Source organism: Sprattus sprattus (assembly GCF_963457725.1).
Source record: "Sprattus sprattus genome assembly, chromosome: 13".
Taxonomy (NCBI): domain Eukaryota; kingdom Metazoa; phylum Chordata; class Actinopteri; order Clupeiformes; family Clupeidae; genus Sprattus; species Sprattus sprattus.
Genome location: NC_137911.1, coordinates 17,272,280 through 17,285,649, shown reverse-complemented (window position 1 = coordinate 17,285,649; position 13,370 = coordinate 17,272,280). Strand labels below are relative to the sequence as shown.

General features: G+C 43.9%; 1 protein-coding gene across 1 annotated transcript in view; it reads left to right on the top strand.

Moving 5' to 3' along the window:
• Window positions 1-406: 406 nt before the first annotated feature.
• The window catches only part of nrxn3a (neurexin 3a), a gene marked incomplete at its 3' end in the record, with an annotated part of 265,845 nt that continues 252,881 nt past the window's right edge, over window positions 407-13,370 (top strand). Inside the window, exon 1 of the mRNA XM_080849565.1 lies at window positions 407-1,287. Within this exon, the coding sequence (XP_080705691.1) occupies window positions 540-1,287 (748 nt within the window). The 5' untranslated portion in view covers window positions 407-539. The remainder of the gene's footprint in view (window positions 1,288-13,370) is intronic.

Here is a 13,370-nt window from a genome sequence, read left to right as displayed (position 1 = left end):
AGAGGATGCCATGAAGAGCACGCTGGTCTTTCCACAGATGAGAGTCAGCATCAAGGAACCAGGCTCACTGAGCCTGCCCAACACGGCCTGTGTTCTCTAAAACGTGCAAATAAACAGATAAAGAAACAAATATTAGTATATAAATATATTAGTAAACACCCTCAGAGGATACGCCTCAGCAAAGCTGACATAACACTTCCTGTTTCCCTCCTGCTGTTCCTACCTTGTAGGAGTGGGAGAGAGGTTTCCCTTGCTGGAAGCTGGAGAATTGTGCAATGTAAACTGCTCAAATTTAAATCTACTCGGTCTCTCTTTTGGAAGGATTTTGTCATCTTGTGGAAGTCCTTCCTGCTGTCAACACACACATACACACATACACACACATTCACACAAACATACATCCAAACCTTTGAGGTGCGGTTAAACACTTTTGGATATACTTTGGAATATACCAACCCCATGAGCCTAAGGGTGAAGTCAATGGTTCCTCGCTGCCGTTGCGGATTATAACCCTGCCCTTCCTACCCAGCTCTCTCACCATGGGTCCCCTCGTTGCCCCCCTGAAGCGGCAGCTCCTGCTGGCTGCTCTGCTGGGTGCCTGCCTGGGCCTGGAGTTCAAGGGGGAGCCCGGCCAGTGGGCGCGTTTCCTTCGCTGGGACGCCAGCACCCGCAGCGAGCTTAGCTTCCAGTTCAAGACCAACGCCTCCACGGCACTGCTGCTCTACTTCGACGACGGCGGCTACTGCGACTTCCTGCAGCTGATGGTGGTGGAGGGCAAGCTGCAGCTGCAGTTCAGCATCGACTGCGCCGAGACCACTGTGGTGTCGGACCGCCGCGTTAATGACAGCAGCTGGCACCTGGCCACGCTGAGCCGCTACAACCTGCGCACCGCGCTGGGCCTGGACGGCATGGTAAAGGCTGACGAAGTGCGCCCGCTGCGCCAGTACATGAAGATCGTCAGCGACCTCTTCCTGGGCGGCGTGCCGCAGGACATCAGGCCTGCGGCCCTCACACTGCCCACCGTCAAAGACCTGCCGCCCTTTAGGGGCCTGGTCACTGACCTGAAGTATGGCAGCAAAGTGCCCACGCTGCTGAGCAGTCAGAAGGTGCGGCTGGACATGGAAGGCATCTGCACTGTCAACCCCTGCGAGAACGGAGGGAGCTGTTCCGTTGTGGATGGGAAACCTCTATGTGATTGTTCCAAGACGGAATACATTGGCCGGTTCTGCAATGAAGGTAAAGAGGAGGTTTTAAATGCTTTCAGTGTTATTCTTGCTTCTGCTAATGGTCATAGAAATATTCTGACATCTTAACATAGTTGACTGTGCCTGTTTTGCATGTTTAGGCCTCTGGAATATCTTCACACATTCAGAGTTTTCCTCAATTTTCTCATTTGAATTCACTTTGGTGCCTGTTCATAACAGGAACCTTTTCACAGTTGATGTTATTGGCTTCGACTGTGTGGCTAATGTAAGCCATGTTTGAATCGAGGTGGGTTCAGATGAATGGTTTCTCCCTGGTGATAGCTCTCTAGACTGGCTTTTTCTAGAACCTACTCTCTCACACAATCACGAGATGGCAGGTGTTAGAATCTTACAATCCTTTTGTCCTGAGAATTCCACTCCACCTTGGATTCAATCATAACTCCATCTCTCGTCCCGCTCCATGCAGGCTGGAAATTGATTGGATGAAATGCTTCATATTTCCCTAACAATTTCTTCAGGGAAAGGCTTTTCCCATTTTTTTTTCCTAACGAGAAATGCAGGATTTAAATGGTTTATCTTTAAACTACCTTTTGTGAATTTTAGACCTGTGTGTTGGCTTGTTTTACTTTCTATCTGAGCTGTATTAACCGTAAGCTCTCCCTTTTCTTTTTAAAGAGTTTTTTTTGGTACTGTATAAGAACAGAAGACTGCCAGTTATTTTGTGCTTCCATTCCATGTTTTTGCCATTCCTATTATCCTGTTAAATTGCCCATAATGTGTATATTCTGTGAGTATAGAAACAAATTACAACTGTTTCTTCTCCAAAAAGCAATTTTAACCTGGAAGGAATTAAAGGTACACACTTAACTCCATTTTTTCTATTAAACCCACTGCTGTGTTTACTCTTTTTTTTATTTATTTAACTAATGTATTGAGTGTAGTGTCTAATCCTAAAACACACTTGTGATGTATGGTTTGTATGAGATAATATGGGATTATTTCAACTTTTAAACCACACATACACGATAAAGACCGATTCAGATTGTGCTTTAGGTATTTAGTGCTAATGTATACATAAGAGTTCACAGCTGCTGTCTTCATTTGCTGCAGAGGTGAGAACTGTGTTTTTCTCACGTTTCTGAATGTCGTGCTGGACATGACGTGCGTGGGGAGTCCTTTGAGTTGGTTGGTTTTTCTCACTGCAGACACACACGTCTCTGAGAAGCTGGCAAGCCAGAAAATGGCTGAGCGTGACCAAAGCCACCTAGTTATTATGTGTGCTCCGTTTTTGGCAAGTGTTTTTTTTGTGTGTGTCGGAGAGAGTGTGAGTGCGAGAGGGAGAGCGGGCTAGAGAGGCAGATGCTTGTAAAAATCAACCCGTTGTACGATTGTATGTGTGTTTGCTGCTGGTACATTGTCGTGGTGGTTATATATTTGATGAGAGGCGACTGCTTAAGAAACACTACCCTATGTGCGTGCGTGTGTGTGTGTGTGTGTGTGGCTGGTCGTCAGCGGAAGGCTGACTGGCTGGTTAAAGGCACTCGCTCTGGCTGTGGATTTACGGTTCCGTGAGCTGGATGGGCCTCTCAGCTTGATTTATGGCTGCCGTTTGTTTTGGTCTCATTTGCAGCGGCTCACTCCTGCACAGACCTGATAGCAGGGGAAGCAGGGAGGGAAAAGCAACAGTGATGGGGCGGCAGGGGTGACCAGCAGCTTCACAGGCCACCTGTAAAATCAACACCAGAGATAAAAAAGAGACCCTTTTAAACTGGGCAAGGCACTGTATGTGGATGGACTGAGAAACAGCCACTATGTGGGATAATATTGAGGACCTCAAACATGTAATCCAGACACTGTTTGTCTTCTGTACACAAAATACAAAATAAATCCACTGGATTGTTTTTTTTCTGTCCGTTCCCTTTATAGCGCAGGAAATTATAACCTTAAAAAAATGAGGAGCTCTATTTTGCTCCGGTCATTATAATTTCGCTGAGTCAGGCCCGAGAAACGTAGAATGAAAAAAAAAAAAAAAGATCAGGCACATTTAAAATGTGTTTGGAGAACGCACATTCTGTTTCAACTGGGAAAACAACAACGTTTGTTGGACCCATTCTCTCTGCAGGCAGATGGCTTAAAAACTCCTCAGATGTGTTCTCCCAAGCTGCAACCTATGGTCTTTGCTCTGTGGCAATTGCGATAGCCACACGGCAACATAATTTGCGAAAGCTCGTAATCTTAGGGAGGATTAGAATAATAAATTGTTGGCAACTAAACAAATGCCCAATCTGTCATCCCATGTGGCTGCTTGGTGTGTTGTGCTTGCGAGCGAGTGAGCATTAGTCCGTTGCTCATGCTTATGCCTGACTCTGTTTAGGTTGTTTCCTCGTGAGCGCTAAATGCATCTTATTAACCACATCATGCTAAAACTGACACCCTATTCAAATGTCGGTGCTGCTCATGCCCGTAGCTAATTTGTCCAAGACTAGACTGGAATGTGATACATGTTTAATTATACATGGTGTATCATGTTACTTCTTCTTGCACGGCAGAACCAAAACATATTTTAGATCCCGTACCCTACATCAGAATCAAGCAGGAGCAGTTCGATATACATTCAGATAATTTATTTTTTGTAATTTATTGATTCATTTTCATCAAAGTAGTGGTGAGCCAGTCGTGCAGGGTTCCACTTTATATAGTCCTTTATCATATTTCATGATGGTGCTGGTGAATGGTGTTGCAACAAAATATGCTAAATTAATATTGCTCTGTAGATCACTGATCGTCATTCTAGAAAATTTGACCTTAAAATAGACAGAATGATATGACAGACAGTGTTTGTTTACAGTTATGTCTTCCCAATGTCGGCCATGTAATATGATGTTTAATGAATACACACACACACACACACACACACACACACACACACACACACACACACACATATACCTATACACAGAACCACACACACACACACACACACACACACTAAACTTTTGCCATGTAATGGAAATGGATGACCAGAAGAGGAACAGCATGTTCAGACCTCACTCAGCACAGACAGAATTTCAAACCAAATTAATATCCAATATATTTCTGATTAAGAACTGCAGAGTCCGTTTAATGGAGTCGGACTCAATTAGGAGCCCAGTAATTTCCCACTTGTAATTGCTATTTGTACTAGAGACCAAACACAGAACATCAGCCTATGTGGTTACCATGATATTCTATGGTAACTGCATTTCTTTCCAAATTTACAATCCCTTGATAACATTTCTATTACAGGAAGTGGACTTAAAATCCTCTGTTTGTTTTCTCAGTTCTAAGATCGGTACTTGTTATATCACATCAGTGCCCTGCTCTGTCCATGCTAAATGGGTGGCCTCTTTTGATGGGATACCAGAGGGCAGGTTGTAGTGGAGAAGTCAGAAGTCGTGCCCTCTGTCTGTGGCAGTCAGATGGGCAGTCAGATGTGGCCACTCTTATTTAGTGCCAGGGGATTGGTCAGCCTCAGCCCTCAGCTGTCATTTAGCATCTTGGGATTGGCTAGCCTCAAGCCTTAGTCCTTTGCTTTGAGAGATGCTGAATTGGCCAGCCTCAACCCTTAGTCCTCATGTAGTGGTACCGGATTGGCTGGCTTGAACCTTCAGCCCCTCGTTTAGCTGTTTGGGATTGGCCAGCCTCAACCCTCAGCCTTTATTTAGCGGGACAGGATTGGCTGCTGCTTAGGGAGCAGAGTCGTGGAGTGTTAATGAAGTGGTAGAGAGTGTGGTGGAGTTGGACGGTGGTGCGTGCCAGAGGCCTGTGTGTGAGAGAGGCCTGTGTGTGTGTCTGCAGCGAGGGGAGAACTAACTCAGAGGATCACTCAGAGTTACCACAACAAATCAAAAGAAAAGAAAGAAATAATGAAAAGATAGAAGTCCATGCCAGCATCATAAATCCATGACCCTTCTGTGTGGGAACAGGCTATGCTGCCTGCTTGGATTAATGGGTACTGTGGAGCGATTCTTTGAGGGGGGGGGGGGGGGTAAAGGTAGCGCTAGATGGTGGGGTATTTTTCTTTAGCACTTTCTACCAAAGTTGAGTAGCCCAGATAGCAGCTCATTCTGGTACAGAGGCCTACACTACAAAGCAAGTTTAACATACCCAGGGTATCTTTTTGTCAGCTGCCTTGACAAACCCGTACATCTACAGTCAAGCATAAATGATGTCACGACAGTGGTTATCAACTCCTTTAGTCAACCCAGGTTTTCCCAATTAGGCTATAACGCACTCTGGAGCAGGTTAGGTGTGCAGTATAAATGACCACTGTCACTGTCAGTGAACCACCGTTGTGACACCTCGCTAACCCCAACATCCTGCTTTCGTAGTACAGGCCCCTGGTCTGCTCCTCTTCTGGGCCGGAGCTGGGCTTATGCTGCCCAGCTCCTTCCAGCTGCTGATCTGGAAGTGTTTAAGCTGTTGCTCTTTTGATCTGGGAGTGTAAGAGCTGTTGATGTGTTGATCTGCTGTCCTCCTGTTGTCAGGATGGGACAGGTGAGGTGAGGTGTGGGGAGGGGAGGTGTGGTGAGGTGTGGTGAGGGGAGACCAAACTCCATGTGGAACATGCACAGGCCTCAAAGAGGGCCCTGTGTATGGTGATGACTGTCAGTGTGTTTGCATGATAGACCCTCATGCAAAAATAACTTTGAGTGTCTTCTAACGCCGAATCTCTTCCCTTCTCTCTATCTCCCTTTCTCTCTCTCTCTCTCTGATTCTTTTATGCCCAATGTATCTTTTCTACAACTGGAACCACAGAGGTCAACACCATCCCAGGTGAGTTTTAAGAGTGCAATCATCCAAGTAGAAGAGACAGAAGCTCTATAGATTTGTCAGGAGGTGGTTTCCTTTTGTGGCCACTCTCTGTGCTATCATAATGATATGTCACAATGAGAAAAAACATAAATATAACTGTATTCTATTGATTAGCTATTAAGGTACTGTACCAGCTTTGAAACCCGAATCTTACAGTAGATTGCCTTTGACAGTGAATAATGACTCTGGCTTGTAAATGTATTTACACAATTGATTTTCATTAAGTCTCCTCAATGCAGCCGCACTAAGGCCTTCCCCATGGTTTCCTCAGCTCCTTCTGTCAGTGGAAGAGGAAACGGGATTTCCCCTGTCCTAATGCCTCCCGAAAGCTTTTTATTCCGTACAGGAAAGCTTTGTTGTCATGTGTGTTTGGTGCCATGCTTTCCTATGCGGGGGAAATATGTGATCACAATACAGAACATATTGTATCATGTGTTCTGGTGAGTGCATGCTTTCTTTTTTTCACTCACTCTCTTTGTCTTTGTCTCTCTCTCTTCCTTTCTTTCTCTGTGCCCCCCCCCTTTCCCCCCCGCCCCCCAAAGGTTTCGCCCACATGATGATGGCAGAACAAGGTACACTCTTCCCACTCTTCCTGCTATTTTGTCTTATGTAATGAGGCTTTGGTGTTTTGTTGCATGCTCAAAGTGTCTGGTTTGATTTGCTGTGCTGCCGTTCACTAAATATGTTTGATGGGGAAGCAAAATAGGCTTTCCGTGATGTGTCTCGTTGAAGTGTATCTTGTCCTCAACAATGCTTTCTCTCCTTCCTTTTCTTCCTCTATGGCCCACTTCTGTTCTTCCTCTGGATGCTCTCCGGATACTGCGTATCCTCTCCTCTTCTCCTTCTCTGCTCCTCCCTGTAGCCAAAAGCAAAGGTACGGCCTCCTTTTCCCCCTCTCTATTACTTGTGCTGACTGTGGTGTGAAGAATACATGGTACATTTTTTCTCTTTGTGCAAAGTGTGTGTCTTCGTGCAAAGTGTGTTTAGCGTAGTGTGTTTACATCTTTTTATCTGCGTTTAGTGCTACATGCTAATGGCTATGCTCTGTGGGTGTTGCGAGAAGGAATTAATTGTACTTTGACGGAAGAAGAGAAGTCTGAGTACCAAGTGACTTTAGCAGCAAAAGTTCCAAATAGCTGATTCTCTGGTGCATTGCATGCTACTGAATATTACAGTGAAGGTTCCAGTGTGAGCTGAAAATCAGCAAGAAGAGTTTTGTGGGGTTCTGCTGTATGCTTTGTTGTTGGAATGCCACAGGTATTAGAGCTGTAGTCAATTGTGAGGAGACAGACAGAGATAGATAGAGAGAGAGAGAGAGAGAGAGAGAGAGAGACAGAGACAGAGACAGAGACAGAGACAGAGACAGAGACAGAGACAGAGACAGAGAGACAGAGAGACAGAGAGACAGAGACAGAGAGACAGAGACAGAGACAGAGAGACAGAGAGACAGAGAGACAGAAACAGAGAGAGAGAATTTTAGAATTGTACAGATACAGTATATGAACCAGACGGGGGAAAAAAAGAGAAATGGAGTGCCTTGCAAAAATATTTACCCTCATTAGCGTTTTTCCTGTTTCGATGCATTATCACCTGTAATTGAAATGGATTTTTAGTTGGATTTTATGTAATGGACCTACTCAAAATAGTCTGAAGTTGTGGAGTGAAACGGAAACAAAAACTTAGTACAACAAAGTACTGAGTACAAGTACAAGTTCAGGGTTGGATTATAAACTTTGAACATCCCATGAAGCACCAACAAAGAAAATGCTATGTCTGGCGCAAACCCAACACCTCTTATCACCCCAAGACTATCCCCACAGTGAAGCATGGTGGTAACAGCATCATCATGTGGGGATGGTTGTCATCAGCAGGGACTAGAAAACTGGTCAAATTGAAGACATTATGGATGGTGCTAAATACAGGGAAATTCTTGAGGAAAACCTTTTCCACTCTTCTAGAGACTGGAACGGGGGTTCACTTTTCCAGCAGAAATGACCCTGAGCATACTGCTAAGGCAACGTTGGTTTAAGGGGAAACATTTGAATGCATTGGTATGTTCTAGTCAAGGCCCAGACCTCTGTCCAATAGAGGGTCAGTGGTATGACCTTAAAGATTGCTGTACACCAGACCTCTATCTACCAGCGGAACTCAACCAACTCAAAGCAGCTGGAGCACCTTGAAGATGGCTTGATGTGCCAAGCGTATAAGGACTTCTCACGTAATACATGCAACTGTCATTGTTATGTACGATCAAATTTTCTGGTTTCATTTATTTTGCTTGTTTTACAAAATGTTTTTTGCATCTTCAAAGCTGTAGACATGTTTGTAAATCAAATGAATTTAAGGTTGTAAGGCAACAGGAAAAAGGACATATGTCAGTGAGGATGAAGCCTTTTGCAAGGCACTGTATGAGAGAATGACAGTGAGAAGAGAAAAGGCAAAAACAGAGAGATGAAGGACATCCTGAACAATCACAGTCACAGTCCTCTCTCATGAGACCAAATGAGAGAAAGAAGTATGAGGACACCAGGAGCTCCGCACGCACACACACACACACACACACACACACACACACACACACACACACACACACACACACACACACACACTGAGTCGTATTATTAGTAACTGTGTTGTGGAATGAGCTGCCAGTCATGGCAAGCCCCTCCTCCCCAGAGAGTGTCTCAGACGAAGCAGATGTAGCATCAGCCCGCTGCTGGTGGAGTTCTACCAGGGGAGACCCCCTGCGGTCAGCTGTCACTTCCCCTACCCCACTACCGGCAGCACCGACTCACCCCGCCCTGGGGGAACCACTGCACTTCAGGCCTGACTGGTGTTTCATCCAGACACGCTTTACTCAATGTGTGTGGAAAAGGAGCAGCAGCAGTAGCAGTAGCGGGAATAGTAGTAGCAGAAGTAAAAGTAGAAGTAGTGGTAGTGGTAGTGGTATTGGTAGTGGTAGTGGTGGTTGTGGTAATAGTACTAGAAGTAGAAGTAGCAGTAGCAGTTATAGTAGCTGTAGCAGTAGTAGTAGTAGAAGTAGTATTAGTAGTAGTTGTAGTAGTAGCAGCAGCAGAAGCAGTAGTGGTAGCAGTAGTAGTGGTAATATTTATTGTCAAAGAACGAAAGCTTACAGGAATTATCTTCACATATTCAGTTTTGAGAAGAGTGTCATGTTAAGATAAATTTAGATAATTGATAAAAGACCCTCAGGCAATCACACAGGCTTTATAAAGTCAACAGGCTTCATCCCAACAGGAATGACCTTTAGGCTTAATCCATCGTCATGGGTGCTTATTTTTTATGAGTATCCATCTTTATAAACCCTCAATAAGATGTTTATAGATATTTTCCAACCGTTAAAAACATTTGTATGCATTGTAAGCATAAACCTATGTCTTAACTACTAGTGGTTGCTATATCTAATCATATGAATGAATTGAAATATTAATTTATTAGTGGTCCTGTTGTCCGTACAACTGAAAGAATGGCACCTAAGCAATATAGCTCGAGTGGGAGTGGGGTAGGTAAGGGATAATCCCACGGGTGGTGTTCGGCCGTAGCCACCGAGGCCGCCAGGCCGAGTGGCGTAGGCAACAACACCCGTGGGATTATCTACCCCACTCCCACGAGTGCTATATTGCTTTTATAAAACAATTCTACAGTCAACAAATTAACATTTCAACACGAAGTTATTGATTAAAAATGGTTTATTTTGCCATTGTTTCTCCGCAACAAAAAATAGTTCCATTGTCAACGTCTTGGTTTGGAATTTTAAAAACTTTGAATTAACGGTTATCATCAATGCGAATGTTTCATCGCGGAGTGATTTATTTTTAGCTGTGAAAAATCCCGTAACTGTAGGTATGTTGAAGAATAACCTATAGCATGGAACGTCTCTCGTCCAATCAGAAACAGCTAAATTACGCGCTAGAACCCAATTGTTTTATAATTGTAACCATACCATGGTTCTCATACCTCTATCCTATGTCAAAAATACTTCTGAGTGCAGCCTTCTAGCCTAACAGACAGTTTGATGTCCAGAGCCTATGACGTTTGAGTGCTGATGCTCATAAATAAATCCCTTTGGCCTCTTAAGTTCAGGAGGTGCGTGAGATAGAACAAAGACATATCTGTCTAGGGCAGTGTCTTTCTCCACAGTCCACACAGATCTCTGGGCATGTTAGAGAGAGAGAGAGGGAGTAAGAGAGAGAGTGTGGGTGAGAGAGAGTGTGTGTGACAGAGTGGAATACAAAGAGAGAGATAAAGATAGAGAGAAAGAAAGAAAGAGAAAGATAGAGATAGAGAGAGAGACAGAGTGTGTGTGAGAGAGAGCAGGATAAAGAAAGAAAGAGAAAGAGAGAGAGAGAAGAACTGCACATGCTCGGTTTCCAAGAGCGGCAGAAGTGCTTTGTCAGAGCTAAGTCAGCGGCCCACTGACAGTCAGACACTGCTGTAAATTCTGTCTGATGTTCTTGCGCTCCCGTCCTCGGCACTGCGTCATACTGCTGTCATACCATGGACTCGCCTGGGCTTCGGCTGGGTTTTTCCTCTCTCTCTTACCGTCTCCCTTCCTCTCCTCTCTATCTCTCTGTTTTGCCCTGACTCTCCCGCTGTTCCTCCATCTCTCTCTTTTCTCTCCCTGTCTCTCTCTCTCTCTCTCTCTCTCTCTCTCTCTCTCTCTCTCTCCTTACTCTTTCTCAAATTCTTTCTCTGTCTCTCTCTCTCTCTCTCTCTCTGTCTCTCTCTCTGCCTCTCTCTCTCCTAGTGTTAAATCCCACTGTGAGACTGGAGACATTATTACACATAGGCTCCTGCTGCCCTATCTGTTTGAGTTAATACCACAGCACTTTCATTCCCCTTCTATTTGCATCCCAACAGCACTGAGTGATGCTGAAAAATGTTTATTCATCTCCTCCCAGTCCTTTCCCTTTTTTCCCTTCGTTTTTTTTTTTCTTTGTCCCCGCCACCATTTTTCGTCCCTGACAGCCGAGGCACAAGAGGCATGCATGCTCCACAGGGAAATACATTCTATCATTATCTCTCTCTCTCTCTCTCTCTCCCATTCTCTCTTTCTTTTCTCTTTTTCTGAAGTGAATCAACTCTGAACTACATGTTTACCTTCAACACAATCACAGCAGTGCTGTTTCATGGAACTACCTTTTTAAGTAGCTACCACACAATGCTCCAAATGCTCAACTTCTAGGGCAAGGTGTCAATCACACCAAGGTCATGGTCAAGGTCACCAAGGTCATGGGTCCAACTCCAAGGCAGAGCACATATTAAGGTATACCTTAACTTTATTAATAAAGTTGACTTTGATAAAACTTCTACTAAGTTAGTTAAGGAAAATGTAAAGACATTAAAAGAAAGATTACATGATACTAGGTATCATGATCAGCTGTTAGCTGGTACAGTAGAATGAGTAATAGACATTTACCATTAAGGAGTAGACTGGTTTGTTAAATATTGATACAGATATTGATTTATTTGGATATAAACATTGTTTAAATATACACTATGCACTATGCACTATTTTTTCATCACAACAGTGGTTTGTCATAGTAGTTGCTATTGTATTGCTTTCAGTCAGGTTCAAGTGCAAGATACTGTTGTGTGTTTTTGACATTAGGGTTTTGTGTGAGCAGGATTACAATAGGCCTTACAAACTGACGCGGGAGACTAGTGCCACAGAAAATCCATTAATCGCCTTTTAATCTCTTTTCAGTTTCAATTTTCTGACACAAAATCTCAAGCCTAATCTTCTCAGCAAACATAACCTTTAAGCATCAATTTTATAATGGTCTGTTGTGAACATTTAAGTTTCAACATTCAACCACCATGACTCAGACAGCCTTTTCTAGACTTAATATGACATTTATTTGTACTCTTCCCCCTTCACGTTTGTCTGATGAATGCCATCCTGATCCAATGCCTAGTGCCCCCTAGTGCCCTGGGGTTCCCCTACGTTCTTCAAGTCAGCTGTAGAGTTTATACGCTGTTGTATAAGAGTTGTGTGTGTGTGTGTGTAAGTGTGTGTGTATATGTGTAGCATACCTCTGCAGGGAATAACAGTGGCAATTCAGTTGGTGAATGTGTGAAAGAAACAGCTGCGGCCCACAGAAAGCAGCTGTTATAAAACCTTAAGGGTTTAGCTTTTTATTTGCCCTTGAAGAACACTCCCAGGGTGCATGTTCTTGAGCGTCTGAGGGGATTGTATCAGTCAGATCGCCATTCTCCACATTGGCACCGGCATATGTCAACAAACAATAGCAAGTTAGTGGCATGAAATGGCCATCTCCAGAGGGTGCTCAACAAAACAAGACACCCCCTCTCCACATACCCTCTGTCATATGTAATTTTGTCACAATGTCATTCAACTTCCAAACAGTATCCCTTTATAGTGCATAGTCCTTTTTTACACTGTAAGTGTACTGCTAACTTCTTTGTAATATACAAACCACAGTTTGCAATAACATTTGAATACTCTGTACACTCATAACCTTAAGATGAACATAAATCCTAACACTAAGCGTAACCCCAGTGTTGTATCACATACACAAATGTTACTCTTTGTTGTGGCGCAGCTCTCTGTATCTCTATGCTTGGCTTCTTCTGAAAAAGAACAAACGTTGGAAGTTTCTCTCCAGGGATGTCCCCGCTTTCTGGTCTCTTCTGTTACCTCGTCAAGAGGTGCCAGAGGGTTGTCTTTTTTTCCTTTCTTTCTTTTTACCCTACCTTTGCTTTGCTGTTGTTGTGCTGCATGGAACTGTACTCATCCTTCCAGTGGTACTGTCAGCTGTTGTTGAAATAAAAGGTGCTCTGTTTACTCTTGCTTGTGGGGAGATTCCTAGATGCTCAGCCTTTCTAGAGGCAATCCATTCACATATTGTTATACTTTGGTTTGGTCTTTTTCTGGTCCTCACGTCCAGCATCTGTTGGATGGCACAACCTGCACTTTTTCTCTCTCAAACTAGCTTCTGACCTCTTAGACCAAGAGTGCAATTATTCCTACCTGTACCATGGAAGCTTACGAGGAAGTAAAAGGATGATATGTGTGCCTTTCAAACCAGAGAGAGAGAGAGAGAGAGAGAAAGTGACAGGAATAGTGTGATGAGCTGAGCCACGACATAATGGATTGCAGCGGCATTATGCAAATAGCATGCTAATTATCTAATCAGATGTGATTCCATTAAGGAAGAGGCCCGGTGCTAACCTTGAGAAGACACTGATAATCACACCATGATCAGTAGAGAGCTAGGGAATGTATGTATGTGTGTTTGTGTGAGTGTGAGAGAGAGAGAGAGAGAG